The following is a 16,583-nucleotide window of genomic DNA, read 5'->3' as shown; positions in this document are numbered from 1 at the left end:
GGCGAATGCCGAGGCAGGGGACAGAGAGCTTTTAGAGCGATGGGTCCACGGAAGTTTTCCCCCTCTGATCCCGAAGAAAGAAGACCCAAGCGCGCAAAACTCAAGAGGGAAGAGAAGCACCGGCGGCAGAAGGCAGGAGTTAAAGTCATCGTCATGGAGCCTGGCCAGCTCTATGAGAAGAAGCTCCGGAGTGCGGTTCGGACCAAGAAGAGGACAGCGCCCGGTAACCTGTGGCAGCAGCCCAGGGTAGGGCAGGAGGCCGTTCCGGTATCCTAGAATCGCACGATGGAGAGGACCTGTTGTGGAGGCTGGGATGGACGGAGCCCGGTAACTCGTTGCAGCAGCACGAGGAGGGCAGGAAGCCGTCCAGGAGTAGCGGTCTTCCGAGGAGTTGTTGCAAGCTGCCTCCCAGATTGTCGAGACGACAATCTGAAGAAGGGGGGCAGTGTTGCGTGCGTGCCGCCCGGTATGCTTTTCGGGCTCCGAGCTGAAGCGTGCAACGGAAAGTCTTTCCGTTAAGATGCGAAACGTCTGTCCTTAGTAACGAGCTAAATATTGATTTATTGATTAAATGAAACAGCTGATGGATTTTGTCTGGAGCTGCTGGACCGATCGGACGTGTGTCCACGCTCTGCTGGGTCGCGACGTTTGCAATAAAGATTGAGATTGTTCTTTTTTATAACCGCAGTGTCTACTTATTTCCGCGAGCGTCGGGAGTGCGAGCGCGTGAGTGTGAAGTGTGTGAACGAGCGACGCGACAAGCGCAACAATATTTTAAAAAATTTGACTTACACCACTATGGCTTTAACCCCTCCAATTGATAAGTAGTATAAAAGAATATTTTCTAAAAAATAAAGTTTGTTTTTGTTTGTCAATAATTTACGGTTAATTATATTATGACTTTTTTGTGATACTATTTTGTGATAATAAATATTGACTTCCCACTCGGCATGTTATGTTGCTGAAATATTGAAATATTCGGAAACAATGCAGAAACACTTCATTAACATCTCACTTGCAACTATGCATCTAAAATATTTCAAAAATGTACCTGCACCATGTTTTTTGCAATATTGCATTAACAATATGTCTGAAATCTTTCAGAAAGTTGTTTACAATATTTATAAGTTTCTGTAATATTGCAAAAAAAATGTAGCAGATGCAATATTTCAGAAACATTTCCAAAGCACTACAAAAGCACTATTACGTTTACTTTGCACGAATAATATTTCTGTAACATATCAAACGCAACACCGCATCTAAAATACCTGTGAAAAATCTCCGAAAGATTGCGTCGGTAATGAAAAATTGAATTGCAGGCAGTGAATTTTCTACAATATTGCGGGAGAAATATTGCAGATGCAATGGTTTAGAAACATTTCTGATACATGATAAAACTATTATTACGTTTGCATTGCACGCGTTATATTTTTGAATGTTTCACATACAACATTGCATTTGTAATATTTCCGAAAAGTTGCTGACAGACTTTAGAACTTATAAAAAATTAAATTTATTATTATATAATTATTGCATTTTTTCTCTCTTTTATTAAGAATTTTCTGATATTCCAAATTTTGTCATATGGCATTTTTAATATAAAATATAAAATATTTAATAATATTTAATATATAATATTCGACGCTGACTGGCAAAAAAGATTTATTCGTATATCTGTATTATTAATATTGTTATGCGATAGCTTTATGCTCACCAAAATAAGCAAGTATAAGAAAGAAAGAAGCGTCAGAGTCAGAGGATCACCACTACCCTGTTCGATCATCGATGTCAAGCGACAAGGCGCCGGTATACTACTTGGATGGGTGACCGGTTGAGAGAGCGAATTTCTTCGGACAAACGCGCGACGGCTATACGCACATATACGGCTTAATATATATTTTTTTGTTCCGGTAATAAAATATTTTTTTTTCACATATCAACAAATAGTTTTTGTGTCAGTAAGAAAATTTTATTTGCTAATACGAAACATTTTTTTAGTGTAAAATGTATTTGAAACATCTCTGAAGTGTTTCCGCAATATTTCGTAGATATATTTGAGAAATACTTCATAACATTGCCGAAATCTTTCAGCATGGTCGCATTTAAAATAATTGCGGACATTGAAACATTGCCGAAATGATGTAGAAACGGTCGTGAAAAATTTCTGAAATATTAATGAAAGATGTAATATTTCAAATGGAATTTTGCAGAAATGCCTTTGAAATATTACATGCCGAGTGGGAACTTTATTAAATGTTAGAATTAATATTACGATAATCTTGATATAATATTGTAATAAAGTTGATAGTTCGTTTAAATTTTTATCCCAAAAACATTACAGGAATGATAGAAAAACCTTAGCGCAATGTCATTTGCAACGTTATGGCACTCCCATTTCAACATGACTGAAATTTCGGAATCGTGGTCAAAGTATGTTCATAATGATGCTCTATACAACATTAAGAACTACATATTTAACAACATTACAAGTTCTAGAATATCGTTGCAATAACATTGTAATAATGATTTTTTGCTTACTGGGATGATTTTGTGTTCTACCTGGATTGAGTGTTGACCATTAAGGTTTAGGTAAGTTGTGGGTTTAATCCTCAATGATGAGTGTATATTGGGAGTTTATTCTCAATGATAATAGTGTATTATAGGTTGCGGATTAAGCCTCAATGTTTAGTGTAGGTTAGAGATCGATCCTCATCGTTGGATGTTGGTTTGGTGTTAACAGGGTGTTAACCTTTAATGTTCTATGTCGATTTAATCAGTGTCGCCATGATCCTTTTATCGTTGGGTGTCGTTTAAATGTTATTGTGTTAATCTTCGTTAAGTGTTAATTGACGACTTGGTTTTTTGGAAAAGTGTTTCAGATAAAAGTTAAAAGGTTCGAAGGGGCCAATAGACAATCTTATTAGATTTTGGATCCAGGGCCTGTATCCGGACCCAAAATTTAATAAAATCGTCTACTGCGGTCTCCTTCAAACCCTTCAACTTTTATCTAAAACACTTTTCCAATAAACCAATACTTTCTGAGATAATTAGTGGAAATCATTGGCACACGAAATAAAACCTTATTATATATATGTCATACGGTGAATTCCAGGACCATTTTATATATTTACTGGTTAGTTCCAGGACTTTATGTAACATTGAGGTCAGGCATGGAAATTTTTTATGTCGTGCGTTTATTTCCAGGACCGTCCCGGAAGTACCCAAATATATCATTCGATAAATTCCAGGACTCCTTCTCAGGACTGTCCTGGAAGTATGAAAAATATATAATTCAATAACTTCCAGGACGCGTCCTGGAAGTATGGAAAATATATAATTCAATAACTTCCAGGACGCGTCCTGGAAGTATGGAAAATATATAATTTGATGAATTCCAGGACTTTCTGTTATTTTAATATACAGTGTATCTCAAAAGTCCCTGAACAATCAAGCATGGCAATAAAGAAGCACTATCATGAAAAATGTTTCAAAAAAAGGGATTTTAGGATTTCAAAGAGAGTAATTATTTAGTATAGAGAAACCAGCTCCAACGACCTTGATCTGTATAATTGTGATTTTATTGTATGTGTTTGCAACTTTCTATGCAATCTATGCAAAGCAAAGTTGTCTCATATCTCTTAATGTTTTCGGTATGAGATTTACAAAAATATATTAACAAATACATTTATACAACGCAAAGTGAGATTTACAACTTATTTTTGTTTTCCACATAAAACAAAGTTTATGAACTATTCATACCTAAAACAATTAAAATGTTATAATAATTGTGTTTCTATTATAATATTATGATTCAAATTTTGCGTGCTGTTTATGTTACGAATGCTCACATTGTTAAGGCCTCCACACAATGAAAAATATAAGGAACAAGGAACAGATATTAACGATTGAAAATAAGAAATGAGGAATAAAGCTGGTGTAGCATTAATACACAGCTTCCAATATGTTAAAAATCTATTGCCTGTTATTCTCTGTTTCTGTTGCCTGTATTTTTTTATCGTGCATCCAACTTTATTCTTGATTCTTTATTCCCAATCGCTAATATCTGTTCCTTGTTCCTTATATTTTTCATTGTGCGGAGGCCTTTATACGCCATTGATAAATTTCCTAACCTTAAACTCTTTATTTACCTTCAATTAAAGCCTGTTTTATCACTTCATATAATAATTAGTATAAGCATTATAATGTAATTTTAGAAGTGAGAAATCACGTATTATATATTTTCATACATCAAAATAAATTATTTGTACACATATAATTATTAGTATAATTATTCATTTTAATTTTTCAAATTTTATTTCATGGACAGTAAAATATTGGGTAAAACTCCACAATTAGGGCCTATACGAGAAATTAATTGAGAGAAGATGAAATGTATGTATTCTTGCTTCCTGAATCCAAAACTGTTGATAAAATTTGGGTCGCTTGTAATTTCTAAGATATTGTCATAAAAATTAGATATAATGCGATAAATATTTAGTACTGGAGAGGTACTCCCAATTTCCATAATTTTGTAACATGTTGTCAAGGACATGACCCTGAGTAACTTTTTCTTATAACATAATCGGCGGTCATTGCTTATAAAAGTTATGAACAAAAAAAGTTAAAAATATATGAATTTGTCAATGCTAAGAGGAGTAATTTGCTGATATGTGTATATGACAGTACACATATAAGCGGAAAAAGGGCTAACGCCCCTTCCTCACAGCCAGGGGTGGGGGTGGACTTTGTTTCGCCTGGAAAGTTGAAAACCCGAACCATATAATGATAGACCTCGTTTCGCCCTATAAGCAGAGGTGGGGTAGGATAGGGTGGACTTCGCTTTGCATGGAAATTAATGTTGTCCAGAAAACCATTCATGCCCAAGGGAAGTGCCCGTTAGGTGACATTCGGGTCGGAGAGATCCGAAGGTCTCCCAATGGACAGGAATCGTACTGGGTCCGCTGCCCGCTTCTCGTAGCGAAGCAGGTTGCAGACCGGGGTATAAGGTCGATTCTACATTGGTCGTATCGTAGCATCCTAAGTCGTAACTCGTAAGAAATTGACTAATCACAGTTGATTATTCTCCTCAAATTCGACTGTAATTGGTCAATTTTTCTACGACTTACAGGTTATGACGCTACGATACGACCAGTGTAGAACAACCGGCCTAAGATTCGGGTGGGGTGGTCGATGACGGCTGCGGAGCTGTTGCCGAATCGCCCTATCCAATGGTATCGCTGCTTGACGTCCGTACGTGTCAGGTAGTGGTGCACTGCTGAGGTGGACTGTGCCCCGCCTCCTGCCTGTCGCAAGATGAGCGGGGGGACGGCCGCAGCCTCCGGTAGTTCGACTATTATGTACGCATAATAGGAGAGGTGCTGCACCTTCAGACATCTCCCTCCGACGGGGAAGGTGTCTGGAGGACGGGAAGTCGGCGTCCCGGCGGGGATTCCGGGGCGCCGACCAAACCTCCCAAATCAACAGAAAGGGTGGCGGGGTGGGTGGTGTCCACACCCCGCCACATACACAGATAAGTAGGCTCTCTGAGCCATAAAGCTCAAAGCTCAGAGACGGTAGCCTGTATAGGGCTCAGCATCGGGAAGCGCACCGGATGCAATAGTAAATGTTCCCGGGCGCTCCCCATAGATGATGGTTAGGACACTCGCAGGGTTTTAGCCGGTAGGCTATGCATGTAATATCGTGGGCGATGTACATGCATAGAATCCGGCACTCCCCCTGTCCTCTCCCCGGAGGACAGGGGGGTCTTCCCCTTTGGGGCTACTGGGTAAACCGGGCTAGTCCCGGGATCCCAGTAGTAGAAGATTTCCCTGCGTCAAGAAAAAAAAAACCTCCGGTAGTCCCCGGGACTTCAAGGGGGGAAGGGGTGGACACGGATTAAACCGTGTCTGTCCCCTTGCTTCACTTCCGGTCAGAGGGATGGTCCGCTCATGACACTGCGTAGACAGAGGGTAATGTGTGCCCTGTATCATACATTATCGCTCCCGAGTGAATCGACTCGCTGCCCGCGTTTACAGAGCCTCCAGGAGAGAGAGGCGCCAACGAGTCATGTGATCAGCCCTGCGTGATTGGCTGGCAATTTGTAGTAAGGTAGACATTGCGAGATTGCGACGCCAATGTAGAAGAGCGCAGGAGAAGTGAGGAGAGGTTAAAGTCTAACTTCTCCTCACTTCTCCTGCGCTCTTCTACATTAGCGTCGCAATCTCGCAATGTCTACCTTACTACAAATTGCCAGCCAATCACGCGGGGCTGATCACATGACTCGTTGGCGCTTCTCTCTCCTGAAGGCTCTCTACCCGCGTCGAGCAGATAGTCATGGGCGTTCCTGACCAAAGGCCCGAAGGGAGGCATGTAACCGCCGGAGTGTCGTAGGCGGCACGGACCGGGGGGTTCATGTCGGCTATTGCACGTGACTCTCCTGAGCTAGGGAGGCGGAACGGTGTGGCCCCGTTTCGCCTCTAGGTTTTGCGGTATGTTAAAGGGTCCTTCTGACTCCCCTGGACTAGAGTCCTATATTAGTAGAGAAACGCAAACTTGTTCCTCCTTCTGATTGGTCGGTTATAGACCAATAGACAGCAGGGCGTACGATCACAAGATGGCGGCGGCGGCAGAGTGGGAATGCCCGCATTATACAACTGACATCAGTGTTGACTAAAGTTTATAAATGCTATATTATTATTTCTTGTGATCAAGGTAAGTAGAAATATCTTTTCTGTGTTGTTAAATAACTGCAGAGGACTTTACTGACATTGTGGGTTGCTTATTTGTGCCCTGCACACATATATGCAGCTTAATCTTTAATTCATCCGTCGGATTCTCATTATAATTCGTTTATTTGATCTATTTCAGATGAGGCACTGTTCAGTTAGTGGCTGTAATGTAAAGGAAAAGCAAGGCCTTATATTGTTTAAATTTCCAAAAGAACCACAAAGGCGTGCAAAATGGATTTCATTAGTGAACCGTCCAAATTGGCAACCTTATACAAATAGCACAGTTTGCGAAGTATGCATCACTATGTGTTTCTACTGCTGTTAATAAATTTTCTGTTAATAAATTAATCGTACCCTTTTTTTAATGTTTAGATGCATTTTGGCTTAGACCAGTGGGAGCAGAGGAGGGTCGATGGTTTAAGAAAGTTGCGATGCTCGGCTATTCCATCATTACTATCTTCAGGAGAAAATTCTTTGTCTGCCTTTAATAATTCTTCTTTTAATGATCATAACTACTGTCACCTGCCCAGTGTTCCACCAGCCATTCCCCATCCTCCGATACTCCTCTCTCAATCACGAAGTATCTTGAAAGATGTTTCTAACATAAATTTGGATAACACTCCTAGCCGCCCAGAAACTTTTGTCACCTCTGTCAATTTAATCAAGAAAATATCTACATTGGAAACACAGTTGTCAGCATTCTCACCAGTTGCAGATATCATGAAAGAACAGTCGTCAACATCCTCACCAGTTGCAAATACCACAGAAGAACAGTCGTTAACATCCTCATCAGTTGCAGGTATCACGGAAGAACAGTCATCAACATCCTCACCAGTTACAGATACCACGGAAGAAGAATCTGTGGAAGCTTTGAAGCGGCGATTAGAATTAAAAGAAAAAGAATTAGCCGAACTCCAGACAAAACATTTTTCCATGCAAAAGATGGCAGAGACAGTTTTTAAGAATTACCACAGTATTAAGAGGCAACATAAAAAAATGAAAATAGATCTTAAAAGACTTCAAGATTTCCATCATCGCAGCCATGAATTATTAACCGGCAGATTGCGTCAAGACCAATTAAAGGCTATATGTGCAAAAACTACAAAAGGAAGAAAGTGGAGCACTCCAACTATTACTGACGGACTAATATACAAAATGAAATGGGGCACGCAAGGCTACTCAGATTTCGTCAGAAAGTTTCCAATTTTTCCTTCAGTCAGAAAACTTCAGCAAGCTGTTGAACACATGAAGTTTGAGTCAGGCATTCTGGAAGAAGTATTTGATGTAGTTAAGTGTCAAGTTGCATATATGGCACTTTGTGAGAGGCATTGCATGGTAGCATTAGATGAAATGGCTATTAAGCCCGGTGAAATGTATGACTCTTCTAGTAAAAGGATCATTGGCTTATGTACGTTTCCTGGGCACACTGGCCTGGCAAAGAAAGCATTAATCATTGCATTAGCAGGAATCACCACTCGGTGGAAGTATGCCGTGGCATATTATTTCACAAACAAGATTGATTCCAAATCAAACCAAACAGACTGTAATGTTACAAAAAATACATTAAAAGACATCATCAGTGAGGTTATTGTAAGAGCTGAGAACATTGGCCTGAAAGTTGCCTCTGTGACTTCAGACATGGGGCCTGACAATCTATCTTTGTGGAGGGCTTGGAATGTTGGACGCTATGAAAACGGTAAAGTGAGATGCACCATCCCTCACCCAGCACGACCACAAGACAAATTATGCATCATGCCTGATCCTGTGCATTTATTCAAAAACATCCGTTCCATGTTGGAGAGTCAGAAAGTGATTTGTTTACCTCAATCAGTTGTGCATGCTCAAGGCCTCAGCTATCCTATTGTGGAAGTTAAACACTTAGAAGAACTAATGCGTCATGAAAACAAGTTTGAATTTAATATCGCAAACAAATTAAAAGAGTCTAGTCTTCACACGAAAAGTAATCACTTCTCCACAATGAAAGTTTCCACAGCAAGGTCTGTCATTTGTCAAAGAACGGTAATTGGCCTCAAGATCTATGCTAAGTCCACAGGAGATACAAAAATTCTCACTACAGCTTTCTTCATTTCCCTTGTAGATCGTTGGTTTGCTCTTGTCACTAACAGAGGTCAGAAGTTAGCTCTCAGTAAGAAAAATGAAGATGCATACAACAAAGCCATTGAGCATCTTAAATTCACAGCTTATGTATTCCAACATATGAAGATTGGTACAAAAGGTCACTGGAAACCAGTCCAGACAGGACTACTCATGGCAGTTGATTGTCTATTATTGCTGCAGAATTATTTTTTGAATGAAGTTGGTTTCTCTTTTTTATTACTTGGCCGCTTCACCCAGGATTGTCTCGAAAACCTGTTTTCTCTTCTGCGCTTCAGACAGCCTGTTCCTTACGCTCTTCATCTGAAACAAAATTTGAAAATGATTACCTTGTCACAGCTGTGCATCAATACCAAGAAAAACACCAACTACGATAATGATGTTGATGACACTGTAGTTGAAAAAATTGGACACGATTTCCTGGAGTTTTCTAAAGCTGCAGCAATCTCACGACAACAACAAGAAGACTTGAATGCATTCTTCGAAACATGTGCTATTAAAGTCCCACAGGTGACTGATGACCAGATGCACAGCATTGATGAATGGGAGTGGTCAATAATATATGACATAGCTGGATCAGTTGTGCATAGTGTCAAGTGCACAAACATGACAGTCTGCGATAACTGTTTCAAAAGTGTTCTTTGGAAAGGTGAAGGGCATCACCCTTATTCCATTATTGTTCAAATGAGGAGCTACAAAGAGGGGAGCCTTCTGTATGTGTCAAATCCTTGTTTCAAAGCAATCTTGAAGAGTGAAATTACTTTCCGCAACCTGATAGACACACTTACTGAAGCCAAAAATATGAACATTGTGGACTTCTTAGTAAAAGAGCTACAGTATGTCTGGGAAGGAGCAGATGTACCTCTCTGCCATGATATCACTACTAAAATCCTGAAGAGATTTATCACAATGCGACTGAAAATGTATGGATTGAAAACAAGAAAAAAACGTACTGAAATGAACTCTGAACGTGTTTATAACAGTAAGACTGCGGCCAGGTTTGCTATCGTTCGCTGATTCGGTCTTTTACCTGTGCAAAATTTATGACTGTTTATTTCATGATCTCACAATACATACATATTATATATAATATATTTTATATTTTATATATTTTATATATTTATAATATGTACCAATGCTCATATGCAGAGTATATTATTTGTGTTATGCTCTCTGGTAGGGTATTTTTATTTTATTTTTATTTTTACATATTTTAAGACTGATAAACCACTAATGTAAATTTACATAAAATAAAGAATATATTGTGAAAATAATAATTTATTTCAAAATTAGGACAATTATACAATTTTATATATGTATATAGTGATTTGCATTAATATTCGGACATTTAACAAAAAACATATTTTTGTATAAATTACATTTACATATGAATTAAATTACTATAACTTCAATAGTTCAATATTTTGTAGGGTATCATTTTGTGCTTCAACTTACTAAAAGAACAACATTTCTTAAATAAATATACGGATTAATTTTTTTCAAGTATTATGATGTCCGAACATTAATGCGAGGCACTGTATTATTACATTATAAATTATAAATATACAATTAGTCCGTTTATAATTACGTTATAGACAGAACGAGCCCAAAACACTAAGACTCTTTACAAACTCCATTATAGCTCAAAACCTTTAGCAAGCGCTTGCCAACGTATAGCTCCTGCTTCATTAGGTGTATCTCACAAACCATTTTTTCAAAAGTAGCAAAGTCACTGTTATACTCCTCTTGAAGATTTTTCAATTTTTCTTCCACTATTCTGGTCTGGAATTTGAGATACTGTATTTCATCCGCCTTAGACGATGGAGCAGAGATGAGATTTAAATTGGAGCTCTGCAGAAAGATCAAGGTTAAGCAACAGTACTAGGGTCGACGGATATTTGTAATTTATTTGAGATAAAAAAAACTGAATTTACCTCACACATATTCAGAAATGGACCAGCAGGTTCGCTGATATGACAGTGAAATAACTTGCTCTTTCTCCCTGCACAAAAGAAAATTATTGAAAAGCGTAAAACTTGGTAGGAGCCTAACCTCAAACGAGCAACAAGTCTCTCAATATTCGAAAATGTCACGTTCGATGCATTTCATTATTTCATTTCTTACATAAAAATTGATGTAATGTCGATACAGGTATTGAACTGCAACGAAGAATAAATACTTACTTTAGTAAACAGCACTGATTGCGCTGGTTAAAACAGGTTAAAAGTAGAAACACCATGGGCTAGATAGTGACGGCTGACGGCAGCAATAAGGTGGGGGTACGATCACAAGATGGCGACGACAGCAAAGTGGGGGTAAAGTTTGCGTCTCTCTACTAATATAGGACTCTACCCTGGACGTGGGCGCGAAGAGCGCGTGGCAGTGGGACTTCCCCAAAGAAATACGACAGTGTATCCAGGAAATTTCCTGTATGCCGGGTGGTCACAATAGGGTTTTAGCCGGTAAGAGTCCGGCGTAACCCTTGACTTCCCCCGGGGTCAATGGTATCCATGAGGATTTCCCTACTTAAAAAAAAATAGATAATATATTTAGCATAGGTACACAATTATTTTTATTTTATGTATTTATTAAAATTTTTTATACACTATAACTGTATAAAATACATTACATAAAAATACATTTTTTAAATATTTTGAATAGAATATTTTCTATTTATCCATGTTTTACATACATTTTCATTATCTTTGTTAGACATCATAAATGTCTATAAAAACAAAAGACTTTTGTTTTAAGAAAATAAAAGGTTATTTAAACGTATTGCCAATTAATATTTATCATTGATATCACACGATATCAGGGTAATATTTTCAATAAAATAGTAGGGTTGTCACTACTAATAAAAGATTCAGGAATAATCACCTTTCCCTAAGACTCGGTATACTTTCCATCCCCTATTTTAAGTAGGAGTTTGGAGAATTGCCCCGCGGAGACATCGCCTCTCAAGTATACCCTCATATTCTTTCTGAGAGAGAGTTTCCAGATAAGGGGCCATAAATGTGATGCCTTGATACATGCTTTAACCTCGTCAGCTCTAGTCCCCTTGGCACTACTGGTAAAGTCTGTCGGAAGTCTCCAGCCAGCAGCACGGTGACTCCCCCATCACTCCATCGTTGCCCCTAATATCTTTTAGAGTTGTGCTCAGTGCCTCAAAACTCCTTTATGTGCCATGGTGCTCTCATCCCAAACAATAAGCTTACAGTCCTGCAACACTTGAGCCATGTTGCTTTGTTTTGAAATATTGCATAGGGGTGTTTCTGCATGGTTGAGATTGAGGGGCAGCTTAAAAGCAGCGTGAGCGGTCTTGCCTCCCTCCAACAGCGTAGCAGCAATGCCAGAAGATGCAACAGCCAAGGCGATGCCACGTTCACTTCTTACTTTTGCCAGGAGTAAGTTGATCAGGAAGGTTTTTCCAGTACCACCAGGAGCATCCAGAAAAAAGACCTGACCAGCACTTGACTCAATGCTGCTAAGGACCTGCCGATAGACAGCGAACTGCTCATCTGTCAGCAAACCCTCGTTAATCGATACCACTTGTGCCAAGGTGTTTACGTCGTAGTTGGTCTCTCTCAGATAATCTCGATTTTTCAAGACTTCTCCTGATCTCTTTGGCTGAGACAGGCCGTATTGGTGTAACTCCTGTCCTCCCAAAGCCAACACTGTGTCCTCAATCAGCACCAAACATCTGTTATACACCTCGTCCATCACCTGCTGTGCATTGCCTTGCAACTCTCTCTCCACCTGTCGTGTAATGTCTTCTGAAAGGCTGTCTTTGTACTTTTCCCAAAGACTCAGAGGTTCGGTAAGTTGACAGAATACCAACATCACTGTAAAGAGCTCTCGCAACTTGAAAGGAGAATCACATAAGGCAGCTTCTTCCAAGGTATTGTCCCAGTGTTTGTCATCTTCCAGCAAACCTAATGCTTTGCATGCAGACTGAAATGTTGAACAAAGGACACCATTTGCAATCTTTAGATCTAAAAAGGACGTTGGACCTCGAATCTCATGCAGCAGCAAGCGAAGATAATAACACTCGGTGTTATTTGGATGGATGGTATACACTCTTCCCAGCGCATGGTCCTTCTTTATTCCTGGCCAGCCGTCGACATCCATCCCCCGCTTTCTTCTCTCAAACTTGTTATTTTTAAACACAAAATAAGAAGGAACCTCACAGTACAAGAGGGTTTTTGCAAAATCGTCGGTTTTGCACAGCTCGAAGAAAGCCAAGAGTGTTGTCTGAGGTGGGTTGCTAAGCCTCTCAACCAAGTTTTTGGAATTGAAGTACACACGCTGACCATTCTCGAGGTGAACAGCGAGATGGAAGATAGTAGGATATCTCTCATGAATAGGGAACGCCAAGATTCTCCAAATTGCCTCTGAGCTGCTGATGTACCGCCCACTCTCGTACAACTTTACCTCATCTCTCTCACTCTCTAAAGCAAAAGTCGCTTGGTCACTGCCCTTATTCACGTACTTGCAAATGTACTTGATGGACTTGACTGAAGTGCATAATTCCACATTAATATGAGCATTAAAAATACGTAATAAAACAGGGTTATAGGGCACTACCCAGCGGTTATCCAGCTCTATATCATTGATTTTTACGGTAAACCCACCATCAGCTTGAGACCTCCTCCGATATTGCGGGTATCCATCATTTCCTGTCTGAGTGTTTTTGAGAAGTAGCCGTGGGTACCTCTTGCTGCAATTGCCTCCTTTCATACAAGGCGAATTACGATTTAAGCCCCCGCAGGGACCATGAATCATGTTGGCCTTGACAATATTATGAAGAAGAGAGTCTTGCACGGGATCAGGTATTTCAGCACAGATGACTTTGTCGATCATATCAGGGAAGATGCGCTGCTCTAGCCACAGCAAGATGTGGATGTGAGGCAGACCTCGCTTTTGCCACTCTACAGAGTACATGAAGCACCACACTTTTCCAAACAGATTGCCCTTGTTTAAGAGAGCCATCATCTTCTTCACCTTGAGATGAAATACCCTAGCTATAATGTCGTGACGATCGTGAGATTTTTGCCCTGACAGCAGTACATCTGTGATATCTTTCCACTTAGGGTTACAAGTAAAAGTGATGAACAAATCAGGACGGCCGTGGTAGCGGACGTATGTCATAGCGTCTTGAGTCCGCTCATGCATATAGCGTGGTCCTCCAGTGAAGGATGACGGAAGCACCACCATTTGACCCAGCTGAGCAACGTCAGCATCCTGCTTTCCGACGGCGTCTCTCAGGTGAATGTAGCTGTCTGCCCTCAGCTGCGCCTGGTTGTTCCTAATATAGTTCAACCTTTCAGTCTCTATTTTGGCGTACATGTCAACCAAAAATTGACTAAAAAGAGAACGAAAGTACACCAAGTGGTTGACTTCCCCTTGCCTGACCATGACACGGTACGAGTAAAAGCTCGCTGCGGAAACTGTATTCTTGAGGGGCAACTTAGTCTGAGGATCACGCTGAGGCAGGGCAATAGAGTACCCATCTTCGCCACGGCAAAACAAAAGCGGGTACTGCAAGGCGTCGTATGATCGGTGAATCTCGCTGATGCGCCGCAGTGTGTTGTCGTGGCTCTGCAACACAATATCTCGCTGCTCGAATTGCTGTCCAACAATCACCAGAGCTACTTCATTTGCTGTTGGTGCATTGAAGCGTCCTCCATGAACATCAACGGGCTTTTTATCTGCATGAATAATGACCTCGAATTTTTTGCAAGTTGGAGGTACTTTTTCTAGAGTGGTTTTCAGGTCTTTTATATAGCTGTTGACTTCATGTAGCATCCTCTGCAATTCTTTGACTAATTCCTGTTTGACATCAGGAAAATTGCTGCATCTCAAACGCACTTCCCTTTCATCCTCGCCCACGAAATAAATTTGTAGGAATTGGGCTTCCTGTTCAGGTGCTGGCAGCAGACTTCCTACCAAGTGATATACTTGCCCCTGAACTTTAAAGGTCGGCATGAAGCCATCTTGTAGAACCTGCTTGGCTCCGAATGATGTCATGTTAAAGCAGCCATTGTACTTCCGAACACGGTTCATAAAGTGGACGTGCTCTGGGTGACTGCCCATTACCAAACTGTAGAGAGGCTCGGGCAGAGGTTCGAAGGGTGAAAGCTGCACCTTTCCAGCGCTGCAACACATGCCGGGGGCCTCCTCCTTCCACTTGAGGGCATTGCAGTACTTGCACTTGTGGCTCATGGTACCCAGAGCTATAATGCTGTCTGCTTCATAAGCCACATCAGGATCATATGCCATGCCTGAATAAGCTTTGACCTTCCACGGAAGTGCTCGCCTTTCTAATCGTTTTCCAGGATGACTTTGTTCATATCGAAACTGTTTCGCACTGTGTACCTCGGGGTTATTTTGTGGGTGCCTGGCTCACCGCTGCTCTGTTACCTCGGGGTTATTTTGTTGGTACCTGGCTACCGCTGCTCTGTTCACCTCGGGGTTATTCTGCGCATATTTTCTTGCCGCATCTTGAAGTTGCTTCTTTTTTTAACGTTGGTATATCTAGCACGACGTTTGCCAGAAGCCTTTTTGTGAACAAAAAGAGGTGATGGTTGTGAAACGTTTGAGGCGTGGTCAGACTGAGAGAAGAGTGGTGTGGTGGTCAATTCTTCAGGTTTACGTGGCACGTACGCATCGAAATGTCCCTTAGAAAGGTCCTGCGCGTGCGTAAAACGTAGCCTCTTAACAGGGTGACCCTCAACACCGAAACTCTTATAGAGCTCACCATTGCGGTAAACCTCGAAGACAAACCTAAATAGTTGCCCAGCCGCCACCAACTCGCATAAACCACCATAAGTAAATGGTTGGGACATGTGAGCGAGATATTCAGCAGAGCTGGTGTAATTGTCCCCTCGCTGTCGTGGGACATAATAGAGAATTCCTCCCAATTATCCACCACATGTTTTACGATTAGTTCACGCACATCCCTAGCCATTAACTGATTGTAATACATGAGATAGGAGAGGGACCTAAACAGGCAAGCTCCATCCCCTGTGATCGGGACAATAGTGTGAAGCACCATCTCTCCATTAACATTTAAAAACTCAAGTGCCATATCGATTTAAAAAAAGAGAAGAGACAAAGCGTACTAAAAAGTAAAACAATTTTTCCCTAAATATAAATAACAACCTGTAGTAGACGCCAGGAAAAGAATCCTTAAAGCCGTTTTTGCACCCACTCCCAATTTCCATAAAATAATTTTTTTATTATATGATCATCAAAAATATCCAAAAAAACAATTACGTAAAAAAAAATCAAATGCATAAAGCCAAAATAATTATTAGTCTGGGTATACCACTATGGTTCACCCACTATAGTACACATAAGCCTTTAAGGCAATCCTACATTGACAGTAATTATCGAAATTTCTTAAAAGAAATCTTTACAAAATTGCTAAATTTTTTTATAAGATTCAACACCTACGAAAAAAGATTATTTCCATTTTACTAAGCAAAAGCACATTCAGGTTGATGGGATAAGCAGTATTGCGTGCGTTTCACTGCTTTAAATAGAGCAGATAACAGTTTATGATTTGATTAAATTAAAATAAAAAATAAATTATATTCATGAAAGCAAAGAATAGTTGGTATTAAAACTGTACAATTAAAGCAAAAAACGATCGTATTACCTGAATAACTGCGAACACAAAATACGTGAAAAATACTTTGTAGTATACACACTCTCTCTCTATCTCTCTCTCCTCTC

At 40.2% G+C, this 16,583-nt stretch overlaps 1 protein-coding gene and 1 long non-coding RNA gene across 2 annotated transcripts; both read right to left on the bottom strand.

The window, feature by feature from the left end:
* Positions 1-10,252: 10,252 nt before the first annotated feature.
* LOC139786194 (uncharacterized) lies at positions 10,253-11,134 on the bottom strand. Its single transcript, XR_011722211.1, has 3 exons — positions 11,027-11,134; positions 10,778-10,845; positions 10,253-10,694 (listed from the first exon to the last, which is right to left on the bottom strand). It is a non-coding gene; the product is annotated as an uncharacterized lncRNA (long non-coding RNA).
* Positions 11,135-12,002: 868 nt separating this feature from the next.
* On the bottom strand, positions 12,003-15,125 carry LOC139786196 (uncharacterized). The gene has a single exon (XM_071725351.1). The coding sequence runs from the start codon at positions 15,123-15,125 to the stop codon at positions 12,003-12,005; it is 3,123 nt and encodes a 1,040-aa protein (XP_071581452.1).
* Positions 15,126-16,583: the final 1,458 nt, after the last annotated feature.

This window comes from Temnothorax nylanderi, unplaced genomic scaffold, assembly GCF_030848795.1.
Source record: "Temnothorax nylanderi isolate EJ_2023f unplaced genomic scaffold, tnyl_v1.0 TNYL_tig0979_pilon, whole genome shotgun sequence".
In the NCBI taxonomy this organism is placed as follows: domain Eukaryota; kingdom Metazoa; phylum Arthropoda; class Insecta; order Hymenoptera; family Formicidae; genus Temnothorax; species Temnothorax nylanderi.
This window is presented reverse-complemented; position numbering and strand designations above follow the sequence as displayed.